Genomic DNA, 25,636 nt, shown 5'->3' with positions numbered 1-25,636 from the left:
TGGTAGATCTAGACTTGTGTGATTGCGCACTTAAAGATATTATCTTTGAAAGATATTAATTTTATCAGATTGCATATCTACTTAAAAAAACTGTCTGGATATATTACATCAATGGGGATTAGACTAAGCCCATACAAATAAAATAAGGATACCTAACTTAGGAAGCAGAGACCTTGTGACCAGGTTCAATGGAATAAACGAATCATATGATGGTTGTAAGAAAATGCACTAAATAAATTTATTTATTTTCTGTATATCCCAATGATGTGAATGCATTTATCTTGTAATGTTTGGAGGGTTGATTTGTTAAACTCTTTATGAAAAATGTAGCTCTTTATGAGTGGGGTGTCAGAATTACAAGAGCACCTTTGATAGATTTCACCTATGTGAGTGTGAACGTGGGGCCACTTTCTATGAGATTTGGACTTATTTCTCAAATACACTCATGATAGTCTAGGATCAGCACAAAGTCGTAACGTGCTAGCCATCAAAGCTTATGTCAACACGTGGATTATTATGTGTGGGTTGTGATACTTTATTTCCCCTAAGCAGTCAGAGTTCAAGTCTGAGACCATTACTAACTTTAGAGTAGAGATCGCCATTTCACTAGTGGGGGTTCAATACAAAGTACACCTTCATGATGCATACTATCACTCTTTCCCTGATAATTTCTATTTATTTTTAATATTAAAATTAGTAGGAGATTGTTGGTGCATATTGCACAAGTTATTATAATATTAAATATTTTATATAATAATTTCTTTAATTTATGATAGATGGTGGTTACTTGTAGTAATGTGTATTTCAAGAGTTTGTAACTCTTTCTAGTAAGACTTGCATTATTATCATTGAAAGCTTGAGCATGTAACATACATGTTGGTTGAGTTGTCCATATATCATGGTCATTGTGCACCCAACGTATATGCTATTACATGTGGATTAAAGTTATGAGTTACATACATTCATGGTATTGAATTATCATATAGTGATGGTGATTTATAATTGATTCATTATTGTATTAACTATGAGACACTTCATGTTTTGATGGATGTGTATATATACAAGGTAGCACACATGAAGAATATGTGTGTGATATTTTATATTGTTTTTATATAGAAATGGTTAGGCAACTTGTAAAGGTGCTTTTATGGTGAAACTTTGGACGCACCTGCTTGTGCAAGGTTGATTGAGTCAACACGACTAGCCGTGCTACTGTATCCTGGAGGAGATAGACCAATACATGATATTCTGTTGTATCGAGAAGTGGTAGTTTTTACCAACTGAGAAGGGATTAAATCTCCTTGAAGAGAGCGAAATTACCGCATCTCAACCCAATTTATTGTATTTTCATATATCTGGAGATATGACATGTAATACATATTTAATATAGTGGAAGAGGGGTAATATCGGTTGAGTAGGCAGATTTGCTGAACCACATAAATCTGGTGTCTTCTCATGGTGATGATTTTTACCCATATTCATTTTGACTTTACAATTCTTTATTTATTTTGGTAAATACTCCAACAACATGTTTACATGACAAGTTGATATGAAATGACATTTTAATTAGCTGAACATGAATCGAGGTTTAGTTGCTTGAATTGTATAAAGGTTGAGGTTCTCTCAAGCTTAAATCTGAACTTGAGTCTCGTTTCGTTTCGATAATTTGAATAATTTATTTTGTATAGCCTTCGATGTATATCATTCATAAAAAAAATTAAGTTAATCTGATAATCGTAACCTTTTTATTTTATTATGTTTGCCTCGAATATTTCCCCTCCGAAACACACATTAATGTGTACTAATTGGGTGTTTATTTATTTTATTTTTTTTTATTTTATGTTTGTCTTCAAAAAAGAAAAAAAAAATGAATGTCTATTTTTAAAAGTTTTTTTGTTGTTCATTTTTTTAGAGGGACACGCGATACAATGAAAATATTACAATTAGTGGTTTAACCTTTTATATATATATATATATATGAATGATATAAACTGAGAGCCATACAAAATAAATAATTTAGATAATCGAAATAAGACTCATGGCGAGCCTTACAAGCGCCTCAAATTTCTTTCTAAGTTCAAATGTGAACTTCTAAACTTAAGAAAAAAATATTTTTTTAATAATGTAGGTACACTTAGGCCTTGTTGGGCAAGAGCTGTTTTGGCTAAAATAGTTAATAAAGACAAACAAAAAAAATTTTAAATCACTAATAAAACAAAATTTCACTTTCTATGCATTAATCAATCACTTTTTCTCTCACAACTATTAATTCAACTACAAAAAAATAAAATAAAAAATAATAAAAATCCATAAATCTTCCCAAATTTAACTTTTTTTTTATCTCATAAAATAATTTAAAAAATAAAAAAAATAACTAAAATAGCTAATTTCCCAAACAAGACTTTAGACTTCTTCCAATAACATGGATTGGTAGTCAAAAAGTGATTGTCCCATCATTTTTTTTACTTAAGCATTTTTTTTGGGGGGGGGGGTAAAAAGTAAGTAAAAAATAACTAATTTCTACACAGAATCTTATTAAACTTAAAAATTTATTCAAACTTACCTACCGAGCCGATCTTGAACCACCTGTTGGTAACGAGTTCAAATCTATACTATATATATAACCAAATGTAATTGTTTTGTCAAAAGCCTCCAAATATTTATTCCTAAATTCTTATAATTTTAAAACACTCTCTTTCCTACGTGGCAACTTTCTTTGATTGCCTTTCATGTTTTCTATTTTTCTACATTTTTTATTTGTTTGATTAATTAAAATTAAAATTAATTTCATTACTTATGGATAAAGATTTGAATTTCAAAATTCCTCCATATAGATAAACATATAAAAACTGAAATTTGATTTTATAATCTACAGATAAAGATAAAAAATAAACAATTAATTTAAAAAAATTAATTTCATAACTTATAGATAATTTAAAATTTCTTCCCATACATAAACAAATAAAAGTTGATAAATAACTTATAAAAATTAATTTCATGGCTTACAAATAAAGATAAAGATTAAATAATTGATTTTTTTTTTAAAAAAAAAACAAAATTACTCTCTTTTTTTTCCCCCCTCATTTCGTACTTTAATTAATTGCATTATAGATAAACATATAAAATTCATAAATAATTTATGAAAATTTATTTCATGACCTATAGATAAAGATAAAATTATTTAAAATTATTTAAAAATAATAATTTCATGACATAGATAAATAAACTTATAAAAATTGATAAATAATTTATAAAGATTAATTTCGTGGCCTACAGATAAAGATAAAGATTAAATAATTGATTTTCAAAAAATTAAAATAATAAAATTTAGATAAAGATATGATTTGTTAATCTATATATCTATCAAAAACATATATATCTAAATCTTTATTTTGATTTACTCATTTTTTTTCTCCTATCACATATTATCTTTTTTTATTTTAAATTTTTTATCTTATGAAATGCTCTTATCTATAACTTCTTATCTCCTATTAAATTCTTAACCTTCTCGTGATAATTTTTATTATTCGTTATTATCTACCAAATGATAAAGATTATTAAAAAAAAAAATTATCGCTCTGAAGGAGAATAGTATTAATAATGAAATAATAAATGCTACATGGGAGAAGGTAGCACAAAAATCTCACAAAATTAATTTTCTTCACTATATTTATAAAATGTAATAATTTGAGATTCTTTCTATTAGTTATTAAAAATAATTTGCGTTAGATCATTGTTATGTTTTTTTAAAAAAATTTTTTATAAGGCTGTCATTCGTTATAGTATTTCTTCAATCCCATCTCTAAATTCTCTCTTTGAAATTTTTGTTTTTTCAATAATTAAGTTTAGAATCAATTTCTTATCAAATTTGTTTTCTTGATCCTTATTTTATTGAAGGATCGAGACGAATAAAACTTTCATATAATATATGAAATTAATAAATATAATACAAAGATGAAAGGGAAGTACTACATATTTGTCAATATCTCTATGTTATTATTAGTTGATTTGCTAGATTATACTATCAATTTAGAGCCCACATGATTCAATTCAATGTTCATCACTCTATTTGTATTTGATCATTTTTTCGTTGAGTAACCGATATAAATTTTTTTTTTTGGGTATATAATGATTAAAGCTATCATTTGTTATATTTTTTCAAATACAATTCAAATAATTTTTTATCATTTTTTTTATAAATAAAATGGATTAAAACTATTCTCTTATATAATTTTTATAATACTATGACATTCTTATCTTGATTAATTTTTTTAAAATGACGTAGGAACTATGCAAGTATTATTCAAACTATGGAGAATGATTTATACTTTGATATGATATGAGTGTGTCATTGATAGAGGAAATCAAAGATAGAGAGTTGCTAATATAATCAATTAATGATTTGTTTGAGAAGTTCTTTTTATAAGCAAGGCAACAAACTTAGATTAAATTTTTTAAAAAACTACTTATAAATTATAATTAAAAGTTGATATTTATTCATAATTTGATCCCACAATGATAATATACACCACTGATTTAAAAGTCCATGTAAATTTATATATATAGTATAGATATTATCTATGTTACACGGACACGGACACGCGACACGACACGGACACGACACGGACACGCAAAAATGCAAATTTTTAAAAAATAAGGGACACGACACGCTAGGGACACGTTTAATATACATAATTAATTTTATTTATATATTATATGTAAAATTAAAAAATATATACTAATTTTATTTATTATATGTAAAATTAAAAAATAAATATATTATTTATATTTATTTATATTATTTAAGACCAAAAGAAAGGTTAGGGGTTATATTATTTATTTATTTATATTATTTATTATTAGTATATAATTTATTATTAGTATATAAATATATATATATATATATATATATATGTATATATATTGTTAGTATATAACGTATATAGCTATCGATGGTTTAGCGAGAGAGAGAGAGAGAGAGCAGAGAGGGTCAAACGATGCGCAGAGAAGGAGACGAGATCGATGGTCGATCGATGGTCAAACAAGGGTCAAACGAGGGCGATCGATGGTCAATTGAGGCGCAGAGAGGGAGACGAGGAAGACGAGGAAGACGGACAGGTTAGGGTTTCTTCTCTGTCCTCAATCTGTCTCTCTCTTCCCTCGACCTATCTCCCTCTCTCTCTCTTCCCTCGATCTGTCTCTGGCTCTCTCTCTTTCTCCTCTCCAACAGTTCTATTATTCTCAACAATTTTTATAATTAATAATTTCTTATGCATATCAAATTTTATTGTAAAATTTTGTGGTTTAATTATTGTTAACATCTACCTAGATGGCTTGATATTATGGCTTTAAGATGATTTATTTATCACACAAAATATATATAGTCTATTTTTCCGTGCATCGCACGGGTTACCGCTAGTAATGAATCTATAGCTTCGTTGCTTCGTACCCAAATTCTGATCGTTGAGAAAATGGGGGAGTTGTAACGGCTTATTCACCCCCAAATTCAGATTCTTCATTTTTTATTTTTATTTTTATTTTTAAGAAATAGATTTTTAATTGCACTTCTTGTGTTTGCGTTTTTGTTTCTATGATATGCATCAACAATGTTGATATGTGTTTCCCCAATTTGATTTAATCATACAGAGAGTTTATGTTCTCTGAACATTGTAGTAGTGAGGAAACATTTCTATGTGATCTCAAGAGGGAAATTCTACTATACACACCCCTCGAATGGAGTGTACCATACGCTTTTTAGTTATATCATTTTCTTTTTTAGTAATGATATTATTTTAATTATGACCGATAAGAAATGTGAGCATAAAGGTAAGTCAAGGTGTGGAAATCAGCACTAAGCATGTCATTAGACCAGAACCATTTAACTAGTCGCAGGACACCTTCAAAACAAAGCAGCACTAAGCATGGCTGCCCATAAGAGAGAATATCTTACATGAGAAATGGGTGTCCAATACACAAGTCCTAGTGCTTTTCTTTCATTTCCAGTCCTCTTGATTGTCTTCACCATTCCATCACAACATTGTTCTGCAACTGATACTTTAACTCAATCACAACCAATCTCAGTAGGACAAACTCTCATCTCCTCTGGCCAAATCTTTGAGTTAGGCTTCTTTCCAAGCAATTCCAGTAAGCAATATGTTGGGATTTGGCCCAAGAACATACCAATACATGATCGAAAAGTCGTATGGGTGGCAAACAGAGAGAATCCACTTACAGTTACAGCAACAGACTCTGCCTCTTCAACTCTAACAATTGGTAAAGATGGAAATCTGAGACTACATGATGGCATGAACAACACTGTCTGGTTGACAAATGTTTCTGTCCATTCCAACAACTCAATTGCAGTGCTTTCAGACAGGGGAGACCTTACTCTTAAAGATAGTGTCTCTGGATTGATCCTGTGGGAGAGCTTTAACTATCCTTGTGACACTTTTTCACCTGGCATGATGCTAGGAATGAATACTAAAACAGGAGAGAAACGCTTCATGACTTCCTGGCTGACCAAAGATGACCCATCGCCTGGAGAGTATGTTTGCGGGTTTTCACTGGACACACCACCGCAGGTTGTCATTTGGAAAGGTTTCAAGCCATACTGGAGAAGTGGTCCATGGGACGGATCGAAGTTTATAGGGGTACTGGACATTGACCACGGCTATGCCAATAAATTAAACCTCGTAAGCGATAATCAGCAGGGAAGTGTGTATATCACATGGTACATTTACAACACCTCTTATGTCCAATTTATTTTCTTAACACCAGATGGAGCTTTGAAGGAAATGCACTGGGATGAACCAGTCAAGAACCCATATGTTGCTTGGATGGCACCGCTGAATCAATGCGATATTTATGGGTTTTGTGGACCATTTGGAGTTTGCGACAAGAATAAGTCTCCAAATTGTGAGTGCTTGAAAGGGTTTGTACCAAGTTCAACTGAAGAGTGGTGGAAAGGAAATTGGGCAGGTGGTTGTGTGAGGAAAACTGAACTGCTTTGCGAAAAGAACACTAGCAGCTTAGCATCATCAGGAAAGGCTCAAAATGATGGGTTTTGGAAGCTGAGCAGTATGAAGCTACCAGATCATTATGAATATTTGTACACCGAGGATTCCTCGGGTTGCCAACAATGGTGCTTGAGTAACTGTTCGTGTGTGGCATATGCATATGTGACTGGAATTCATTGCATGGTTTGGTCTGGAGGCCTCGTGGATATTCAGCAGTTTCCACTTGCTGCCGGGAACGACCTCTTCCTTCGCCTTTCATATTTAGAGCTGGGTAAAGTTAATTGATTTGTGCCTTAATATCTTAGGATTGGCAATATCATTTTTATTTTAAAATTTGTTCTTCATTATCTTTTTCATTTTATTTTTTTAGGTAAAGATAAGAAAAATAAAAAGTTCATCATCAGCTTTACTACAATTTCTGGGGTTCTCCTCTTGGGTGCCTTCATGTATGGTATGCACAGGTGGAGAGCAAATCAAAGAGGTAAGTAGGGTGTTTTTAATATGCAGAGTAAATCAACAAGGACATATCTATTTGCTTCTGAAACTAACTTGTCATGGACATGCAACACAAAGATGTGGCCATCAATTTTCTCTCTCCTATCAACGAAAATAATGATTTCTGTTTCATCAATTTTCTCTCTCCTATCAACAAGTTCATTTGTGTTTTCTGCAAACATACAACAATATTGTACTCTTAATAGTCTGATTAATTAAAGAATCTTCAAGTTTAATCACCTGCAAAATTTATAATTTTAAAGCCAGTATACTTTGAGAAAAAACAACTACGAGGAAATTCACTTATCATTAGCTATAGCTAAGTCATAAATTATTGGATTCGTTTTTTGCTCAACAAGCGAAGTTACTATGATTATTTTTAACATATTTCAAATTTGAGAAATCTAAATAATTTTCTATTCTATGGTTCAATTTTTGAACATCAGTAAAGAGAGAAAACATGAGAAAGGACTTTAAAATGGTTGATTCAGTGGACACTTCAGAGCTACCACTTATTGACTTTGATAAATTACTAGTCGCAACCGATAACTTCAGCACAACAAACAAACTTGGGGAAGGAGGATTTGGACCTGTTTATAAGGTAATTATATTCTTTAATAAATGAATTACGCTGACATATATCCGATGTACTAACTAATAAAAATTGTGGTCTACAGGGAAGGTTAGAAGATGGCCATCAAGTGGCAGTGAAAAGACTTTCGAGGCATTCAGGACAAGGTGTGGAAGAGTTCAAGAATGAGATCGTATTGATTTCCAAACTACAACATAGGAATCTCGTTAGGCTCTTGGGTTGCTGCATTGAAGGGGAAGAGAAGCTATTGGTTTATGAGTACATGACAAACAAAAGCTTGGACACTTTTCTCTTTGGTTGGTTTATAGTCTCATCTTTATTACTATAAATTGTTCATAGGTCATTCAATACTATTACTACAACTGTGCCTAACCCCGAGGAAACAAATGTTCAAAACTTATGTTTAGCCTTGTTCTCTTATCCTCATTGGTGATACAATGTATGGAAAGGACTGACTTTGATGAATGCATCTTTTTGACTGTCATGTTTTTGGTTAGATGCAACGAAAAGGATGGAGCTTGATTGGGCTAAACGCTTCCACATTATTCAGGGTATTGCTAGAGGGCTTCTTTACCTCCATCGCGATTCTTGTTTAAGGGTTATTCATAGAGATTTGAAAGCCAGCAATATTCTCTTGGACAATGACATGAATCCAAAAATTTCAGACTTCGGGTTAGCGCGAACTTTCCGAGTGACACAAGAACTGGCAAACACTCACAGGGTGATGGGAACATTGTAAGGATCCTTTCTTTCCTGCAATAGATTTTGCTCACCTTTGCCAACTACCTGTCCTACTGATTTAGTTATGAATGATATGGAACATTTGATGTTTGAAATACTACAAATAAAGGTATAATGGTCTTAAAATATATCTTGGATTGGGATGGAAACTATAGGAGTGCTCTTTCTTTTCTAAACTTTTTTTGTCTCTGCCTCCCCCTAATTAGTTATCTTCCCTTTTTACCTCCATTACTGTGTTCTTCTCTTAACATTTTTAGACAAAATAGATTGAAAAACATGATCTCAACATTATAGAAAGCAAGAGCCCTTATTATTAATAATTAATTAATTATTTATTATTATTTAATTTGCAGGAGCCCTTATTCTATACATTACTCCCAAATAAGCAAACCACAAGAGTTTGATCATCTTGTTTTATGTAAAATCCTTATTTGCTGCTATATATATATATATATATATATATGTATATATATATTCAGGCAGTATCAGCGATTTAGTAAATAAGTTTTTTTTTCCCTTCCTTCTTTAATTTTTAATTTTTAATGTTTTTAGAATAGTTACATTATATTTATTTATTGGAAGTACTATAATTTTGGGTAAGCATAAATGTAACAATTTCCAATTAAATGCAGTGGATATATGTCTCCCGAGTATGCAATGGGAGGGTTATTCTCAGAGAAGTCGGATGTCTATAGCTTTGGTGTTTTGTTATTAGAGATGGTTAGTGGCATGAGGAATACCAGTTTTCATTATCATGAAAAATATTTAAACCTCCTTGGTTATGTAAGTGCACTAATACCTTTACATGCTTTCAAATATTGTTGTCACTACCATTATATGTGGTTCTACTAATTCATATATGGACATATGTGGAACTATTCCAGGCATGGGAATTGTACAATGAAGGCCAGGCATCAGACTTAGTGGATGAGGTAGTGGTTGATTCATGTTCCTTGTCTGAAGTACTGAGATGTGTACGTATTGGTCTTCTTTGTGTTCAGGATCATGTTGCGGATAGGCCGACCATGTCTATCGTGGTTCTTATGTTGAGTAATGAAATGGATCTTCCACATCCAAAACAACCCACATTTACTATCCAAAGCTTGTCAGACGCCGATCTTCGGTCACAATGTAATAAAAGATGTTCCATAAATGAGGCATCTCTATCGATTATTGAAGGACGATAACCAATTAGCAAATCATGTATAGGTCGCACAACATATGTTGGTATTATTGTAGAATGACATCTACAAATATAGCAATTAAAGTTTGAAATCAATGTTATGTAACACAGATGATCTTCTCGGTTAGTTATTTGCTATTCGTAAGCATAGGTATAGGTGGGAATATTTCGTCCATATTTATTTAATGATTTTAAATAAGATAAAAGAAATACAAATTGTAACTTATGAATATCTTACTTTTTGGGGCTAAATAAATTGAAAAAATCAAATAAACTATAATTTAAAATTGAAATCAAACATCACTAGGGAATTTATTTTTGGTACTCAAGCTAGATGTCAAATTCTAAATTTTTTGTGTTAATAGGCCTAAACTTTATTCTTTTGAGACCAAAATGATAATTATAATTTGAAAGATCATTTTACCCCTACCAATCTGTCTATTTATCCATTGCTAGCTCACTTATTTGTCCACGTATCATCTCACTATTTGTCCATGTGTCCTCTGTCTTTTCACCTATCTACCTATCTGTCCATATAATCACCACCACCACCATTGCTGCCTGCTACCATCTGCCACTACCATTGACTTTTTAGGCAACTTTCATGACGAACTTTTCGGTCAACGGTGGTCTAGCAATGGTCCAGCAATGTTGGTTCAATTGATTTAAGAAATTCTTCAAAAAAATAATTTGTTCTTCTCACCAAATAATTTCATTAAGCATGTTTATATCACCAAAAAATATCAAACATTAGGCTAAACAACATATGGCCTTATGGATATGGACTTTTCAACAATTATCCTAAAAAAAAAAAGGACATTCTTTGGTTGTACGACTAGTCCAAGCTCCCATTGATTTGTATTTTTATTTTACGTGAATATGGAAGGAGCATTTATGTAATGACCCCGCCACATGTAATATTTAGCGTTTAATTAATGAAAGAGATTTGGATTTTAATTAGTCCTTATTCTAAGTCTTTGAGGCCTAAGTACAGGCCGGTCATGATCCTTAACCTCTAGGGCCGGGTTGGGGGTCTTGACAATTTCACAGATTTTTGGAAGTCACTACGGAAGTTTAATTTTCAAAGAAAAATATTTTTGATTCCTAATTTTGGACTTCCAAACAAATCTTAAGTGCTGTGTCATAAGCCACATCACTTGGCAATCCCACTAAAATATAAAAACTATCTAATAAATATTTGTCATATCATTAAGGATTGATTTTGGAGTTCTAAAATTGGGGATGTAGTATTACTAATTCGAAAATACTTTGGACCACAAATTTTGGACCCATAAACCAACCATATGTGTCAAAAGCCTCATGACTTAAGAACCCCAATAAAATATAAAAATTATCTAATAAATACATGCTATGTCATTAGAGATTGATTTTGGGAGTCCAAAAGTGGTGTGCTTACAGATTTATGAAAGACAAATCCTTCAGAGTTGACACACATCGTATAGTGTGATGACCGGAGTCCGAAAATGTTGCTCCACTTGGTTGACTTGGACGTGAAGGAAAATTATTCAGTAAATTCTCTAAATCATGATTCATTTATGTTTTACTTTTTAAAATTTAAAATTTAATAGTTGATTATTTTAAAATATTATATTTTTATATTTTACTCTTTTTTGTAAAGATTCTGTTATATATTTATACAAATCAGATCATAGGTAAGGCAAATGATACACTTATTGAAAATTTTAAGGCAATAATGTCCTTATCTGGTGATCCATTTATATTTGGGGAATTTATTAGGAAATCATTCAATTACTTGTATCTCAATTAGTTTATAACATACCCTTATCATGGAATGTGTCACCATCATCAAATACTCAGTTTTTGCTAATGGGGAGATGCGAACTACCTTTGTACCCTCTTGTGGATTGTACCAAGGAGACCCTCTCTCACCGTATTTGTTCCTATTGGTATCTGAAGTGCTGTTCAATCTTATCACAAAAAACATCCATTTGGAAAGGATTTCTGGTTTGCGGATGAGGAGAACTTGCCCAATTTTATTGCACTATTTTTCGTGGATGATGTCATTCTTTTCCTCAGAGCTAATCAAAGAAAGTGTATGAATTTATTGAATATCCACTACAGGAAAAAGAGGTTTAGGCGGCGTTTTTTTAACGACGCATTTTTAAACGTCACTTTTTTTAACATTTAACGACGTTTTTTAAAACGTCGCATATTTGTTTAACAAAACGACATCGTTTAATAATAGGAGGCGTTTGAAACGCCTCCGAATGTGTTGTGCCTCACGCGCTTGGTCTCCTCTTTTCAAAGCCTAATTTTGAATCTCAGACCCAACTTTTCTCTCTCTCTCTCTCTCTTTTCAAAGCCTAATTTTGAATCTCAGACCCAACTTTTCTCTCTCTCTCTCTCTCTCTCTAAATCTCAGAACGATTTCGAAGCTCCACCACTGTCTCTCTTTCTCTCTCTAAATCTCTCTCTCAACTCTCTCTAAACCCTTATCAGAGCCATTCAGAGATTCATCTCAGTGATTTCATCACAAAGATTCAGAGCGATTTCATCTCAGTGATTTCATCGCAGAGATTCAGAGATTCAGATCGGTCTCCACCATCTGCACCATCGTCTACATCATCATCTACACCATCGTCTCCTAAGGTGAGCTCCACCGTCTCTCTTTCTCTCTCTCTCTGAAGCTCTTCCTTCCCGTCTCTCTCTCCGTTTCAGTGATTGATGAGTTGTATATGCTCTAGTTAGCCCCAATCCAAGATTGATCCATATGAGGTTAGGGCCCGTGCTAAACAGGTTGTGCAAGATCAGCGCCGTCTGAAGGTTGGTCTTCCAATCTCAGTTTTATCGATTCTTCTCTCTCTCGATCTCTCAATCTCTCTCGATCTCTGTCTCTCTCGCATAATCTCGTTATATGCGTACACATTATCTGTATTTTTTTTTGGATAATTTTTTTTTTCTCTTAAAAATCTCTCTATACAAGTATATATATGAATTTATATATGTATTGATTGAATAATCATCCTTTTTTTTGCCCTGGCTCAGACGAAGGGTCATCTCCTTTTCATCAAACACAAGATGAAAAATCTGACAAAATAAATTGCTCACTTTGAACAACGTATTGATTGGATTTCCAAGTTGATGTAGATTGTTATTGTGACTTGTATATATATATAGTTGGTGGAATGTTGAAATTTGAGAACTTCGTTATTGTTTATGAACTACAAATAACTCATTTTGGATCAGTTGGAGTTGTAGGAGAAAAAGGGGCAGATGAATGTGTGGGTTTAACTGTTTCTGATTTAATGAAGTAACTGTTGAACATGATCTTGCGTTTGTCTCATTTTTTCTCCTCCAAATTATTTATTTCTAGTCCTCTCACTGCCACTAATACTATCTCATATTTGAGTTCATGGCCAGTAACCTCGTATATTCATTGTGCATGCCACATCTGTATCTGTTACTAACTGGACTATAATCTTCTGTAGGTCACTATGTTGTAATATGTGGCTATGATGCTATGACAGATGAGTTTGAGATTAGAGATCCAGCGAGCTCTGGGTACATCACTTGTTTTCCCTCTCCTTTAAACATCACTATCCACAAACATTCGAAAAAACAAAAAACAGAGCTGCCTCTTTTTTTTAGTTCTTTTTTTTTTTTTTTTCTTTGGTCATAAGAAGATAATTAACACCTAAGCATGTTGATTAAGTAAAAGAGTTGTGGAATCCTTTAGTGAATGCTTCTTGATGTGTGTTAGTTAATTTGAGAAAATACAGTGAAAAGGTTGGAAACTAGTCTTTTTCTTCCCCAGGATGTGTGTCTACACGTGCATGCACATTTAAATTTGAAATGTTTTGGGTCCATTTGAAGAAATCTAGTAAGTGTGAAGCTTTGTGCGAAATCTCATTAAAAGAAGCATCTTAACCAGAAGTTCACTATGTTTTGAAACTTTACCATGCCATAATGCACTGAGTTTTACAATTTGTGCAAATCTTTGCTTGAGCAATTGGTTTTGTTTATTGTAGTTTCCACTTTGGATGATTGTGCAGGAAACATGAGAAGGTCACATCAAAGCGCCTAGAAGAAGCTCGCAAATCCTTTGGAATTGATGAAGATCTTCTCTTGGTAAATTTAATACATCTTCATAAATTATTCACTCTAGAGGGTATATCTTAAAGGATGGGATCTTCCTTTTATGATCTCATATTGTTTGAAATGTCTTGCTGGCTATATTTTTGTTATCGTGCATTGAAGGAATGAGAGCTATATTCATTTGAAAAGTTATAAAGGATGATACTGCAGATTTTCACTTTCTAGAATTCAGTGTGGCTGCCTGGAAAAGGATAAAAGGCATGAAAAATGAAGTAGCTATTCTCATGTTAAATACTTTGACATTTGTCGTGCCATCTTGTTAAGCGCTACGGGCATGTTCTTTGATGAAAAATGATAGTTGGGTAGTGTGGATCCTGATAAGTACTAGACACTAACTACTTGACTCCAAATTTGGAGTAAAGGTATTTTGGTATTTCCGCACTTGTGACTTGTTGCCCTGTTTTAATAACCTATGTTAGGAGGTCGTTGTGAGGAATTGTTACACCTAACCAAGATCAGTGAAAGATGAAACACAAATAAGAATAAAAACAAGAATCTAATCAAGCACACAAGAACACAAATTTACGTGGACTCCAAACTAGGGCCACGTCCACGGCTATTAGGTCTTTGTTCCTATTTTTCTTTTTTCTTCCCCTTCTTTTTATATGTATTTGTTTTCTTTGAAAGTACTTGAAGGAGGAGTGTCTTAAAAAACTAAAAAAAGCACCAACAAGAGAAGGTTGTTTTAGTGAAAATGAGAATTGGCAGCAGTAGCTGTACAAATGATTGCATTTTCCATTTTGGATTGTCCATGCAGATATCTTTGGAGAAGGGAGAGAATCAGAACACCCATTCGGTACAGCTCTCTTCGCTCGTCACTTTTGATAGATGACATTCTTGTATTTTGTTTACTCGTTCATCCATTCATTACATATATATATATCATTATTTGTCGATGTATAATTTGCGCCTGTAGCCAATTTTAGTGTGAACTTATAGGATAATAATCCCTGTATTTAGGTGTCCATGTATGTCTTAGTTCAAATTATTCAACTTAAATAATAATCGTATCTTTTTCTTTGGTGTCAAGAAGAACATGATTGGTTCTAGTGGATTAGATGATGATATACAGAACAATCATAAGGGGCTCCCATAAACTCCTAATTTTCAATTTCACTTAGTTATTTCTACAATATTTTAAGAGTTAGGAATTTGAAGGCATCTAAAAGCCCTAATGTCTTTATTTTGATTTTTGGTCATTCTGGTTGATCTTTTTAGTATTAGTATTGACAATTTAACAAATTCATTGAGTTTTCATTTATTGTATTACCACTATACCAATTATTTATTGGTTGATCTTTTTAGTATTAGGAGAATCCATGCACAAATGGTGGTAGTTGGCTTTGTTCCCAATGAATATTTGGTAACCAAATTGTTGATATTGTATGCAAAGGCAGGGGATTTAGTAACTGCTGGCAGTCTGTTCAATGAGTTGTCGAGGACTACCTTAATTTCATGGAATGCAATAATTGCTGGTCATGTGCAAAATGGTCTTGTAGAAATGGGATTGTGTCTTTATTATAAGATGAGACAGAGTGGTTTGACACCAGATCAGTACACCTTTGCATCAGTCTTTAGAGCGTGTGCCACTTTAGCAACATTGCAGCAGGGCAAGCAAGCAAAATACTTCGTTGTTTGTCTTTGCATTATCAGCTGCTTATATGTATTGACCCTTTCTCATCTATAAAAATTATACTAATGCCCTATTCTAAAGGTGGTTTTTGAGTGTGAAAGTATTTTTCTTACATTTTCATAGTTAAACTAATTAAAATATACATGTTCATTCATGTAGGGAATAAGTCGATATTCACCAATAATTAATAAAATTTGGATATAATTAACCCAACAGTTCGAATTTTGATGCATTTCCACTTGAAAGTTTGTTTCTCAAATTTGCAGCAGAAATAGTTTTTGGAAAAATATTTCAATTCTCTCCTCATTTCATGCTCTTTCATAATGCATCACAAGTTGCTTACAATTGAGAAAGAAATTTGATATTTTGAGAAACAATTGAGAAAAAAATTTTCAATTATTTGGTAGCTATTTATTATCTTTTTGCTTTTCAATCTCCCATTTATCTTAATTGCTGATGTGGCAGGGAAGGATAATCAACATAGCATCAATTGTTGGTCTTGTTGGTAACGTTGGGCACGCCAATTATAATGCTGCAAAGGCAGGGGTACTTGGCCTCACAAAAACCATGGCAAGGGAATATGTGAGTAGGAATATTAATGTGAGTTTTCTAGATATGTTTCATTTCATTCTTGTAATTAGACACAAGAATGACTTTTTATCTGTTGTAAAATGACTTTTTGTGATGATATGTAACTTTCTGTATGAGTGATTGGTTGATTGACACAATTAAGAGAAATCATTGAGTTAGTTTTTATCTATTTTTTGGGATTAATTAGGGACACCAGAGTTCATGGCTCTTTTTGACAAATGTTCATTTGAATGGAAATAGGAGTTATTGTTTTATGTTAGTGTTACTTTTTAATTTTATTACATGTAATTTTTTTAGTTTAACCACATAAAATTAGCATAATTTTAAAAAAAAAACAATCAAAAACATAAAGATGGCATTTTTCAAAACCCCACACTTAACGGTTAGTTTTTTAAAATTAAAAAAAGGCTACAGATTGTTATTGGTTTATGAATTGAAAATTTGTTATATTGGTGAAATTCTGAACCCTGTGATCAATACTGGAAAATTGCTAATTCATGTATAACTGGCTTTAATTAGCTTTCATTTCTTTTATGCAAAAACGGGTCAATAGTAGTAATTTCTTGTCATCAGCTAATTCAATCATGTTTATTTCCTAGGCGGATCTAGAAATGGACGACGTATATGCTCAGATGACGCTTCAACCTGTTCCCTCTGTAAGGAGTTGCTGCAATATTAACTGTTGCATTATCCTTGTAGTAAAACTATCCATAAAACAAAGTTGATCGATGAACAAAAAATGAAAAAGAAATTAACTGTTGCATTATCCTTGTAGTAAAACTATTCAATCATGTTTCTTTTCTTTTTTTTTAATAAGATAATTAGTCCCTTCTTACTTACTAATTATCTGATGGATTCTTAATTATTTCATGCCAGTGCAGCTTGAGGCTATTCCCATGTCTGTCCATTCTCTTTTGTTTAATAGAGAATTTGTATGTAATTCAATCTGACAATCCAGCATGATGGGCATTTTAACATGATGAGATGGAATGGAATATATTTCTAAACTTTGTAGTAGAATCATAATTCAGTGACATGCTTGTCTTTCATTAAACTTTGAGTAAGTTCTAGGTTATCTTGTGTATTGAAAAAAATATTGTCGGCAATATTACTTTTATGGTCATTAATATTTAAAATGTTGGAACTGATCATGAATGTTGCTTTCAGTTACACACGCGGGATCTTCCTACGACATTGACATGTCCTTGTGTGGTTGTCTTATTGTTGATTCCTTGCATCATTTTTAATACCTGAAGTTCCTCATCCATGGGGGATACGTATCCCAAAAAAAAAGGAAAAAAAAAAAAATTCTGCCATAGGCATGCTCGCTAAGATCAAAATGTCTCTGCTACTTGATTTGTCTATAATAGTTTAAAAAATGTGTCCCTTTTTGGTTTCTTAGCTCTTTTGTTAGAAGAATCAGCAGTAAATGTTAGTCTGAGAGTTTGATTTTGTTGCAGCATTAACTCTATAATCCAGAGTACTTAATTAATCATTGATATCTATATGTTGTACTGTTTTTCATTTTTCTGTTCACACATGTTATTTGGTTTTGTTACAGCCACTCGTTTCCGGGACACATCTGTTGTTGTGGTTACACTGGATTCTAGTGAAGTATATATTATTGTCAGCCTGTCTTCTAGGAGCGACACTCAGGTGATTTATGTTGACCCAACAACTGGAGCACTTTGCTATAATGAGAAACTGGGTTATGATGTTTTCAGCTCTCAAAATGAAGCTTTAGATTACGTTACAAATGGATCAAAGAGTCTTTGCAGGAGTATAATTTATGCCAGGGCAATATTGGGTTATGCAGCCCTGGGGAGTTTTGGGTTGCTTCTTGTTGCAACGAGGTTGACGTCCAGCATTCCAAATTTGCCTGGTGGAGGGTGTGTATATACAGTGACTGAGAGCCAATGGGTCAAAATTTCACTTCAAAATCCTCAACCCCAGGGCAAAGGAGAAATAAAGAATGTTCAAGATTGGCGGAGCTTGATATTGATGGCAAGCATTACTTTTGTGAAACAAGGGACATAACTCGGCCTTTTCGAGCCGGATGCCTTTGCACCAGCCTGATCATGAATTTGTTTGGAATGGATGGTTTTCAATGCCTTTCAAAAATATTGGTCTGCCACAGCATTGTGTCATTCTTCTACTTCCAGGTTGCAGAAATCCTTAAGGATCGGCCTTCGTGGTATTGCGATTGCCGAGCTGTGGATGTTCTAAATGTGCTGTTCTAAAAAAAAATGTAGAGTGCTCGTTCTATAATTAATTTGCCCATTAATAGATTGTTAAATTAAGCATCCCAAGATAACAAATGCTTTCCACTTTGTTCTGGAGAGCAATTGTTATGAAATTTCACATATTAGCAAGTGAAGTAAATTAAGATAATTGTTGTATATAGGTCTATTAACGCAAGTCTTGCCCAATCCTTTTCTACTAGTTCGCTGTATTCATGTTCTCATTTCGAGCTTAACATTTCTTTATCTGATCTTGCTGTACACTTTTCCTATATTTCAGAATGTGCCCCCTGCAATACTACTTAGATTCCTGCGGAAGCACAGGTCAGAATGGGCAGACAGTAGTATCGATGCTTACTCAGCTGCAGCTGTTAAAGTTGGTCCCTGTGGCTTACGTTATAGTTGCTGTATTCGGCTATCATTCTCTCTCTTTTTTCTCTACTTTAAACTCTTCTTTGGACTTCCATTTATTTGATGAACTGGGACATTTTGTAGGAAGCTTCCAGTCCAAATCGTACCCTTGACCTTGCTTCTGCTCTCGAGATTGGACCGGCTGGAAATAAAGCATCTAATGATTATACTTCTAATGGTGGCAGTACAAGATCTGTGATGACAATAGCATTTGAATTTGCATTTGAAGGTACAGTGGAGCATGACTTTGATGTTTGAAGTTTTATATCTTCCTTGTGGCATTATTGGATTAGATTGTAATAGTGTGTTCGTAGATGGATGCCAATGAACACAAAATTTCTGAACTTTGCATACTCTATTTAATAGGTCAAATCAAGAGGAGTTTTAAAAATCTAGTTTTTGAATTCCGTTGTCCCGAAGTGTAGCAATTGGTCTTTTTGGGGGCTTAAAATAAATTTTTTTGCTCTCACTGGTCCTTGGTGTGTTCTTTCTTTCTTGACAGGTGTTATTTGGGAGTAGAGCTTCTCAAGTCTGGCAGTGAAGGAAGTGAAACCACCCTCAAAACCCTTTGGCATCACACAGATGCTATTATGTGCTGCTCTTTAAAGGTATGTGGCTTAAAATTTTCAGCTCTCTCTCTCTCTCTCTGTGACATGGATCTTGAATACAGAATAGAGGGTGATATGTCACAGTTAAAAATCCCAGTTAGTTTAGACCCCTAAAATACAAAAATTAGATAGCTTTTAATTATGCTGCTTCTACAAGCTCATTATCTTTACAATTAACTGTATATGCAGGCATTGCCAGTTTTCACCTTTGCTAACCAGGCTGGTCTTGACATGCTTGAGACAACCTTGGTCACCCTTCAAGACATTACTTTGGAGAAGATATTTGTTGATCATGGAAGAAAAACTCTCTGCTCTGAGTTTCCACAAATTATGCAACAGGTTTGCAATTTTCTCTTGAATTAATAAATTGGATAAATAATAACTGAGATCAAGCAGATGATGGCTAACTGAACTAGGATCTGCTATTGAGATAACATTGATTTCAGACTTCAGTAGTATTTGAAAGCAACCAAACAACCAACATCTCTATTTGTTTCTGCATCCATAAAGAATGATTCATTGCGACAAATTGTTGTTGATACTAAAAGGATGAACCATGCTACTTTTCATAGAAACTTAATGAGGCATTCACCACAATCACCTATTAACTTTGCCTCTGCCAAGAGAGTGGTAGGTGTAAATTTTAATCCCAGTTCACTTTAGTGTGTCCTAAATATTAAAAAAATAATAATAATTGTATGCCATATACATTTAGAGTTTCCCATTTGTTCTGTCTTGAGTAAACTTTGCCCCATTTGTTTTGATGGAAAATATTTTTGTGGAAATTAACATTTTTAATAATAAATTTGAACATGGGTTGTTTCAGGCAAAGAAGAAAATGGTTGAATTAGTACATAAAATCATCGAAGCGAAAAGGAAGAACAGAGGCAGATCAGAAGTTGCAAAAGATGTAGCTGATGTTTTGTTGAATGATGCAAGTGAAGAGCTAAATGATTATCTAATTTCAGATGTTTTTAATATAAGCCATATTAGTGTGCTTTTTATTCCTTTTTAATTTTTTTGGGCAAATTACACTTCTTGATCATTTTGATTTTAATTGATGTATTTAAAGTCTAAATTGTTGCTATTCTTAGGTATGCATTGTATTGTTTTTTTATTTTTAATTTTGTTTTCAAGCTTAGTTTATTTATTATTTTAATAAACATCAATTATTAGTTTGACAGGTTTTTTTTTTTTGTTCAACCATGTAAAATTAAAAAATTAAAAAAAAGGCTATGGCGGCGTTTAAAAAACGTCACTATATCTCACAACAGCTAAATTTTAAAAATATATAAATGTCTATGACGGCGTTTTAAAAAACGTCGCTAAATGTCATAGTGACGTCACAGTACAGTTAGGTAGGACATTTGGCGGCGTTTTAAAAACGCCGCCTATACTAATATAACGACGTTTTTCAAACGTCATAAAGTTATAGCGACGGCCGCGTCATCGGCGTTTGGTACTAAACGTCATAAAAAGAATTAGCGACGTTTTTAGTACTTTTAGCGGCGTTTTTTAAACGCCGCTAAAAGTGAATTTTCCAGCAGTGATCGTTGACGTGTATAGTAGTGCCTCAAGTCAGTTCCTCAACTTTGATAAGTTTGGGATTTTGTTTTCATCCAATGCTTCAGAGCAGCTTCGAGCTTCCATCTGCAGCACTCTGGGCATTTCCCCAGCCAGCCCCAATGCCAAATACTTGGTCCTTTCATCCTCCTAGGGCCGATCTAAAGCTGCCATGTTGTTTGTTTTAGTAGACAAAATTCTCTCTGAGCTTCAAGGATGGAAAACTAAACTATTATCCCATGCAGGAAAGGATGTTCTGATAAAGGCTGTTGTACAAGCATTTCCCACCTATGCTATGGCATGTTTTGAATTACCTAACAGTCTTTGCAAAAACTCTATGCGCTTATAAGAAATTTTTGGTGGAACGGCAATCCTGAAGACTGTGGCATACACTGGGCAAATTGGTCCACCATGATGAGGCCCAAAGCTAGGGGAGGGATGGGTTTTAGGGATTTTCGCAGTTTCAACCAAGCCTTACTAGCTAAGCAAGGATGGAGGATTATCACTAATCCCAATTCTCTCTAGGCCAAGATGTACAAAGGGCTTTATTTTCCAAACTCAAATTTTCTTCAAGCTTCTCTAGGGACTTCACTGTCTTGGGCATGGGTTAGTTTACTCAAGGGCAGAGATCTTTTTATAAAGGGTCTCCAGTGGCAGGTCTGGAATGGTGAACATATTTATTTTTGGGACGATAGTTGGATTTTGGCTGTTAAGGGCCACAAGATTCTTTCGTCCAAACCAGCTGGGTGCACTATTAATATGGTGGCTGATGCAATTGATCATTCTAGCAAGTCTTGGAATCTAACTTCGCTTCAGTACCACCTCTCCCAGAGGGAAATGAAGCCATTCTATCAATCCCTATTGCAGTTGGTTAACATGAGGATTATCTGGTCTGGCATCCAACTTCTTTGAGCTATTACTCAATTAAGTTAGGCTATGATCTGGCTCGATGTGAGTGTGACTTTACACAAATTTGCAGGCCCTCTTCGTCATCTAATATTGGAGATGTATTATGGAAGTTCATTTGGAGCCTTGATACTGCTCCTAAAATTCACCACTTTCGGTAGCGAGCCAGCCGCAACCTTCTAGCTACATAAGATGGACTGCATATAAGGAAATGTGCTCCAATGCCTATTTTCCCTATTTGCCTTGATGAAAGGGAAACGGTTGAACACTTGCTTTTTGACTGTTCGTGGACACAAGGAGTTTGGTTTGGCAGTAGTCTCTCTCTCTCAAGATTCCTAAAGGCTCCATTTCGAATGTGGCTCAGTGGACTTATGATCTCCTCTATCAACATAAGTCTAAGGCAGCTGCTAGGGCCTTTGGAGTTAGGTGGTGACAGTAGGGTGGTTTATTCGGAAGTCTAGGAATGAATTTGTGTTTAATCACCTCCTTGTGGACCCGCTTGCTACTTGCCACAGAATTTCCCAAGCATGGCATGAAAGGCTAGTTTTTCTCCACTCTACTAATGATGTTATGTCCTCTCAATTTGTCCCTCTTATACCGGCCATTGATAGGTGGAGGCCAACTTTGGCTGGGCATCTCAAAATCAATTGTGATACAGCTTATTGCAAGCATTCCTCAGTGGCAAGCATTGTTGTTGGTGTTGTTCGTGACTCCCATGGTAAGCTTGTGGAGGGAAAGACCCAATCTTTACTAGCTTTTGTTCTCCAAGCAAAGGCTTATGCCATTCGTTTGGCTTGCTTAGTGTCCCAAGCTCTTTATCTATTCTCAGTGGAAATTGAAAGTGATAATCAATGGGTTATTCACCAGTGTGTCTCAGAACTTGTTTCCCCGTGAGAGTGTGTTGCCTTGATTACGGACATCCGAGGCCTAGCTTTCCAGCAAAGTCTATCTTTTTCTTAGACTGGGCGTCAGAATAATAGAGTTGTCCACTAGGTAGCAAAGTCTTTAGCTTCCAATGTTTTACCTTGTAACTGGGTTGTGTTTCCACGTGTGCCTTTGTTATGCTTGCTTAGTGCTGATGTAATGCTTTCTTCTTCTTAATGAAGTAAACTTTTTTCTAATAAAAATAAAATAAATAAATAAATAAAATAAGTCCTATTATTTGGACATTCGATCCAACAAATCCAAATTCTCATAGTTAAAGTATTTTATAGACAATTTTACCCTTACAAATATTTTTTTGAACGCTTAGCAACTTGATGATGTGATCGTTCATATTTGACAGTGTGAATGTTCATGTTGACATGTGATTGGTGAAATGAACATTCATATTTAACAGTGTTAATGTTCACATCACAGAATATTCATATTGTCAATGTAAATATTATTATTAGAGGTATTTTGGTAACTATGTTACCTATAAGACTTATTAGAGCATAATAAAATAATTTGAACTAAGTGGAACATAAGTAAGTATAGAGATATTTATGAATATAAATACCCCTTTACATTTTGCCACTAAGATAAAAGTGACAAAGTGCGAATGAGATCCTAAAAAAAAGGGTATTATTTAAATCTATTGAAGTAAAGATTTAAATTCTCTCTATTGCCACCCATACAACTTTGCTGACAGGTATTGGTGTGTTCTTGTACCATATCCAAACTCACACTCTTTCCATACCTCTTTCACTTCTTCTTCCAAAAGCCTCCTTCCCCACAAGTTTCCCACTCCGGCCACCCCTTGAATTACCCAAATCCCTCTGCCACCCTCCCCCTCCGCTGTCATCTTCCACAACGACCATTTCAATTTATCAAAAAAATATCATTAACAAGAAAAATAACGAAATTGAAAATCAAAAAAATGGATACATCTCAATTTCTTCTACTTTCATTTGCAACTTCTCACCCCTTTCTTTCTCTCATCTTGTTCTTTCTTTAATCTTTGCTTTTTATCTTTTGATTTTGTTTTCCCTCAATTGAGAATAACAAGCTAGCATTCCAATCAATTTTTCTTCAATGGAGACTGAGAAAGACAAACACCTTCCTAAAAAATCTAGTAGCTTTGCCTTTAGAGACGCTGGGCAAGACAACCACGATTGCGAGCACGACCAACAAGACCCCGACCGCAATCCCAAACTTAATCCTAACAAAGGCCACCACCAAAACAATGCCACTAACAATTCTGAACTACCCACAGAAATAAAACCAAAACAAGAGAGTACTAAAGCAGAGAACAAAGATGAGATCACAACATAGAATATTGAAGAATCTCCTTCTCCTCCTCCTGACTTTAGCAAAGTCTGCGAAGAAATTGATCAATCCATCTATGCTTTGTCTAACATAAAAGATAAAAAATCTAAGTATGCTTCTTCCAATTGCAAATTATGATTCAATCGAAAGCCCGGTGAAATGGAATCAGCTTTCTGAGGACACCTTGTCATTTTTGGATCGATTGTCGAAGTTGACGGCATCGCTCACTGTGTTCCTATCAGAATCGAAGTATGTTTAAGTGGGTCTCAATTCAATCCCAACTTTAGCCCCTCTCAGCATCTTCACAGACATAGTCGATCTCGGAGCTATGGTTGTGGTGATGATCAAAGATGTAACAATTTTCCTTCAACAAAGACCAATTTTACAAGCTTTCAGAGGCTTCTTTGTGTTTTTATATGGTCTAGGTGTAACTGTTTATGCATTCAAAGGAATCAAATGGTTTTACCACTAGAATCAAAGATCAAAGAGAAAGACAAGTTTGGGAAAATTCTGGGTTTATCAATGACATTCATTTCTTTTGTTAATGTATACATTAGATTTAGATTTATACTTATCTTTATACTTATCTCCTTGTATTGTAGATATAGATCATCTCTATCTCTCTTTATCTCTATCTCCTTCTATACTTATCTGGGTTTGTGCCTATAAATACAGGCTCTCCTATTGTATTCATTCATTCAATATAATACAGATACACATTTTCCATATTTCTTTCACCTATTATAACATGGTATCAGAGCGAGTCTGGTCATGTCCAAACTGTCGCCTGAATCAAAAAGGGAAGTAGAAGACACAATGTGTCAGGCCGATCAATTGTACACCCGACTAATGAAACATACTGTATGTCATTGGAGGCAAGTTTAGCCAGGGGCAATGCCAAGTTGGACATACACCCTCCAATGGTATACGATAGTCCGTTCCCTGAGTGGTATCAACTACTAAGGTTTGTCCAATACAGAGGCTTTGGTGATCCGCAGGAACCCATAAGAAGGTTCCTTCGACAATGTGGACTATCCGACATAGACCTGTTCCACATCTATAACGACCCAAATAATATTACTTACGAAAAATTATATTACAATCCATAATTAAATATCTTAAACCAAATTAGTTATATTAAATATAAAATAGTTAACTAAATGGTTGGAAAAGAATATAGATAACAAGTTTGACCATATGAGCTCCCTTGTCAATTGGTGAAAGTTAAAAAGTAATCACCTCTTAAGTTGTCAAATATATACCATACAGT

At 33.8% G+C, this 25,636-nt stretch overlaps 2 protein-coding genes across 2 annotated transcripts; both read left to right on the top strand.

Moving 5' to 3' along the window:
* The first annotated feature begins 5,863 nt into the window (after window positions 1–5,863).
* Window positions 5,864–10,154, top strand: LOC114294672 (G-type lectin S-receptor-like serine/threonine-protein kinase At1g61550). The gene is made up of 7 exons (XM_082887954.1): window positions 5,864–7,287; window positions 7,387–7,497; window positions 7,958–8,112; window positions 8,189–8,399; window positions 8,601–8,838; window positions 9,477–9,627; window positions 9,729–10,154. Exons 1-7 carry the CDS (start codon window positions 5,958–5,960, stop codon window positions 10,029–10,031), a joined length of 2,499 nt encoding a protein of 832 aa, XP_082744080.1. The 5' UTR covers window positions 5,864–5,957; the 3' UTR covers window positions 10,032–10,154.
* A 2,239-nt stretch (window positions 10,155–12,393) lies between these two features.
* On the top strand, window positions 12,394–20,740 carry LOC114304612 (uncharacterized). Its single transcript, XM_082887955.1, has 12 exons — window positions 12,394–12,658; window positions 12,754–12,832; window positions 13,498–13,570; window positions 14,062–14,137; window positions 14,922–14,960; window positions 16,263–16,397; window positions 16,988–17,044; window positions 17,950–18,044; window positions 18,167–18,636; window positions 18,909–19,004; window positions 19,124–19,268; window positions 20,474–20,740. Exons 3-9 carry the CDS (start codon window positions 13,530–13,532, stop codon window positions 18,423–18,425), a joined length of 702 nt encoding a protein of 233 aa, XP_082744081.1. The 5' UTR covers window positions 12,394–12,658; window positions 12,754–12,832; window positions 13,498–13,529; the 3' UTR covers window positions 18,426–18,636; window positions 18,909–19,004; window positions 19,124–19,268; window positions 20,474–20,740.
* The last annotated feature ends 4,896 nt before the right edge of the window (window positions 20,741–25,636 follow it).

This window comes from Camellia sinensis, chromosome 9, assembly GCF_055761805.1.
Source record: "Camellia sinensis isolate YWXY chromosome 9, ASM5576180v1, whole genome shotgun sequence".
Taxonomy (NCBI): Eukaryota; Viridiplantae; Streptophyta; class Magnoliopsida; order Ericales; family Theaceae; genus Camellia; species Camellia sinensis.
The sequence above is the reverse complement of the archived record's forward strand: the minus strand, read 5'-3'. Positions and strand labels throughout refer to the sequence as shown.

Excerpts from the sequence above, each read along its gene's own strand:
- LOC114294672 (XM_082887954.1), top strand. The coding sequence starts at position 5,958 with ATGGGTGTCCAATACACAAGTCCTAGTGCTTTTCTTTCATTTCCAGTC. Across the intron at positions 7,288-7,386 it reads CCTTTCATATTTAGAGCTGG|GTAAAGATAAGAAAAATAAA; the intron begins GTAAAGTTAATT and ends TTATTTTTTTAG. Across the intron at positions 8,400-8,600 it reads CTTGGACACTTTTCTCTTTG|ATGCAACGAAAAGGATGGAG; the intron begins GTTGGTTTATAG and ends GTTTTTGGTTAG.
- LOC114304612 (XM_082887955.1), top strand. The coding sequence starts at position 13,530 with ATGACAGATGAGTTTGAGATTAGAGATCCAGCGAGCTCTGG. Across the intron at positions 13,571-14,061 it reads AGAGATCCAGCGAGCTCTGG|GAAACATGAGAAGGTCACAT; the intron begins GTACATCACTTG and ends ATGATTGTGCAG. Across the intron at positions 18,045-18,166 it reads CTTCTAGGAGCGACACTCAG|GAGTATAATTTATGCCAGGG; the intron begins GTGATTTATGTT and ends GAGTCTTTGCAG.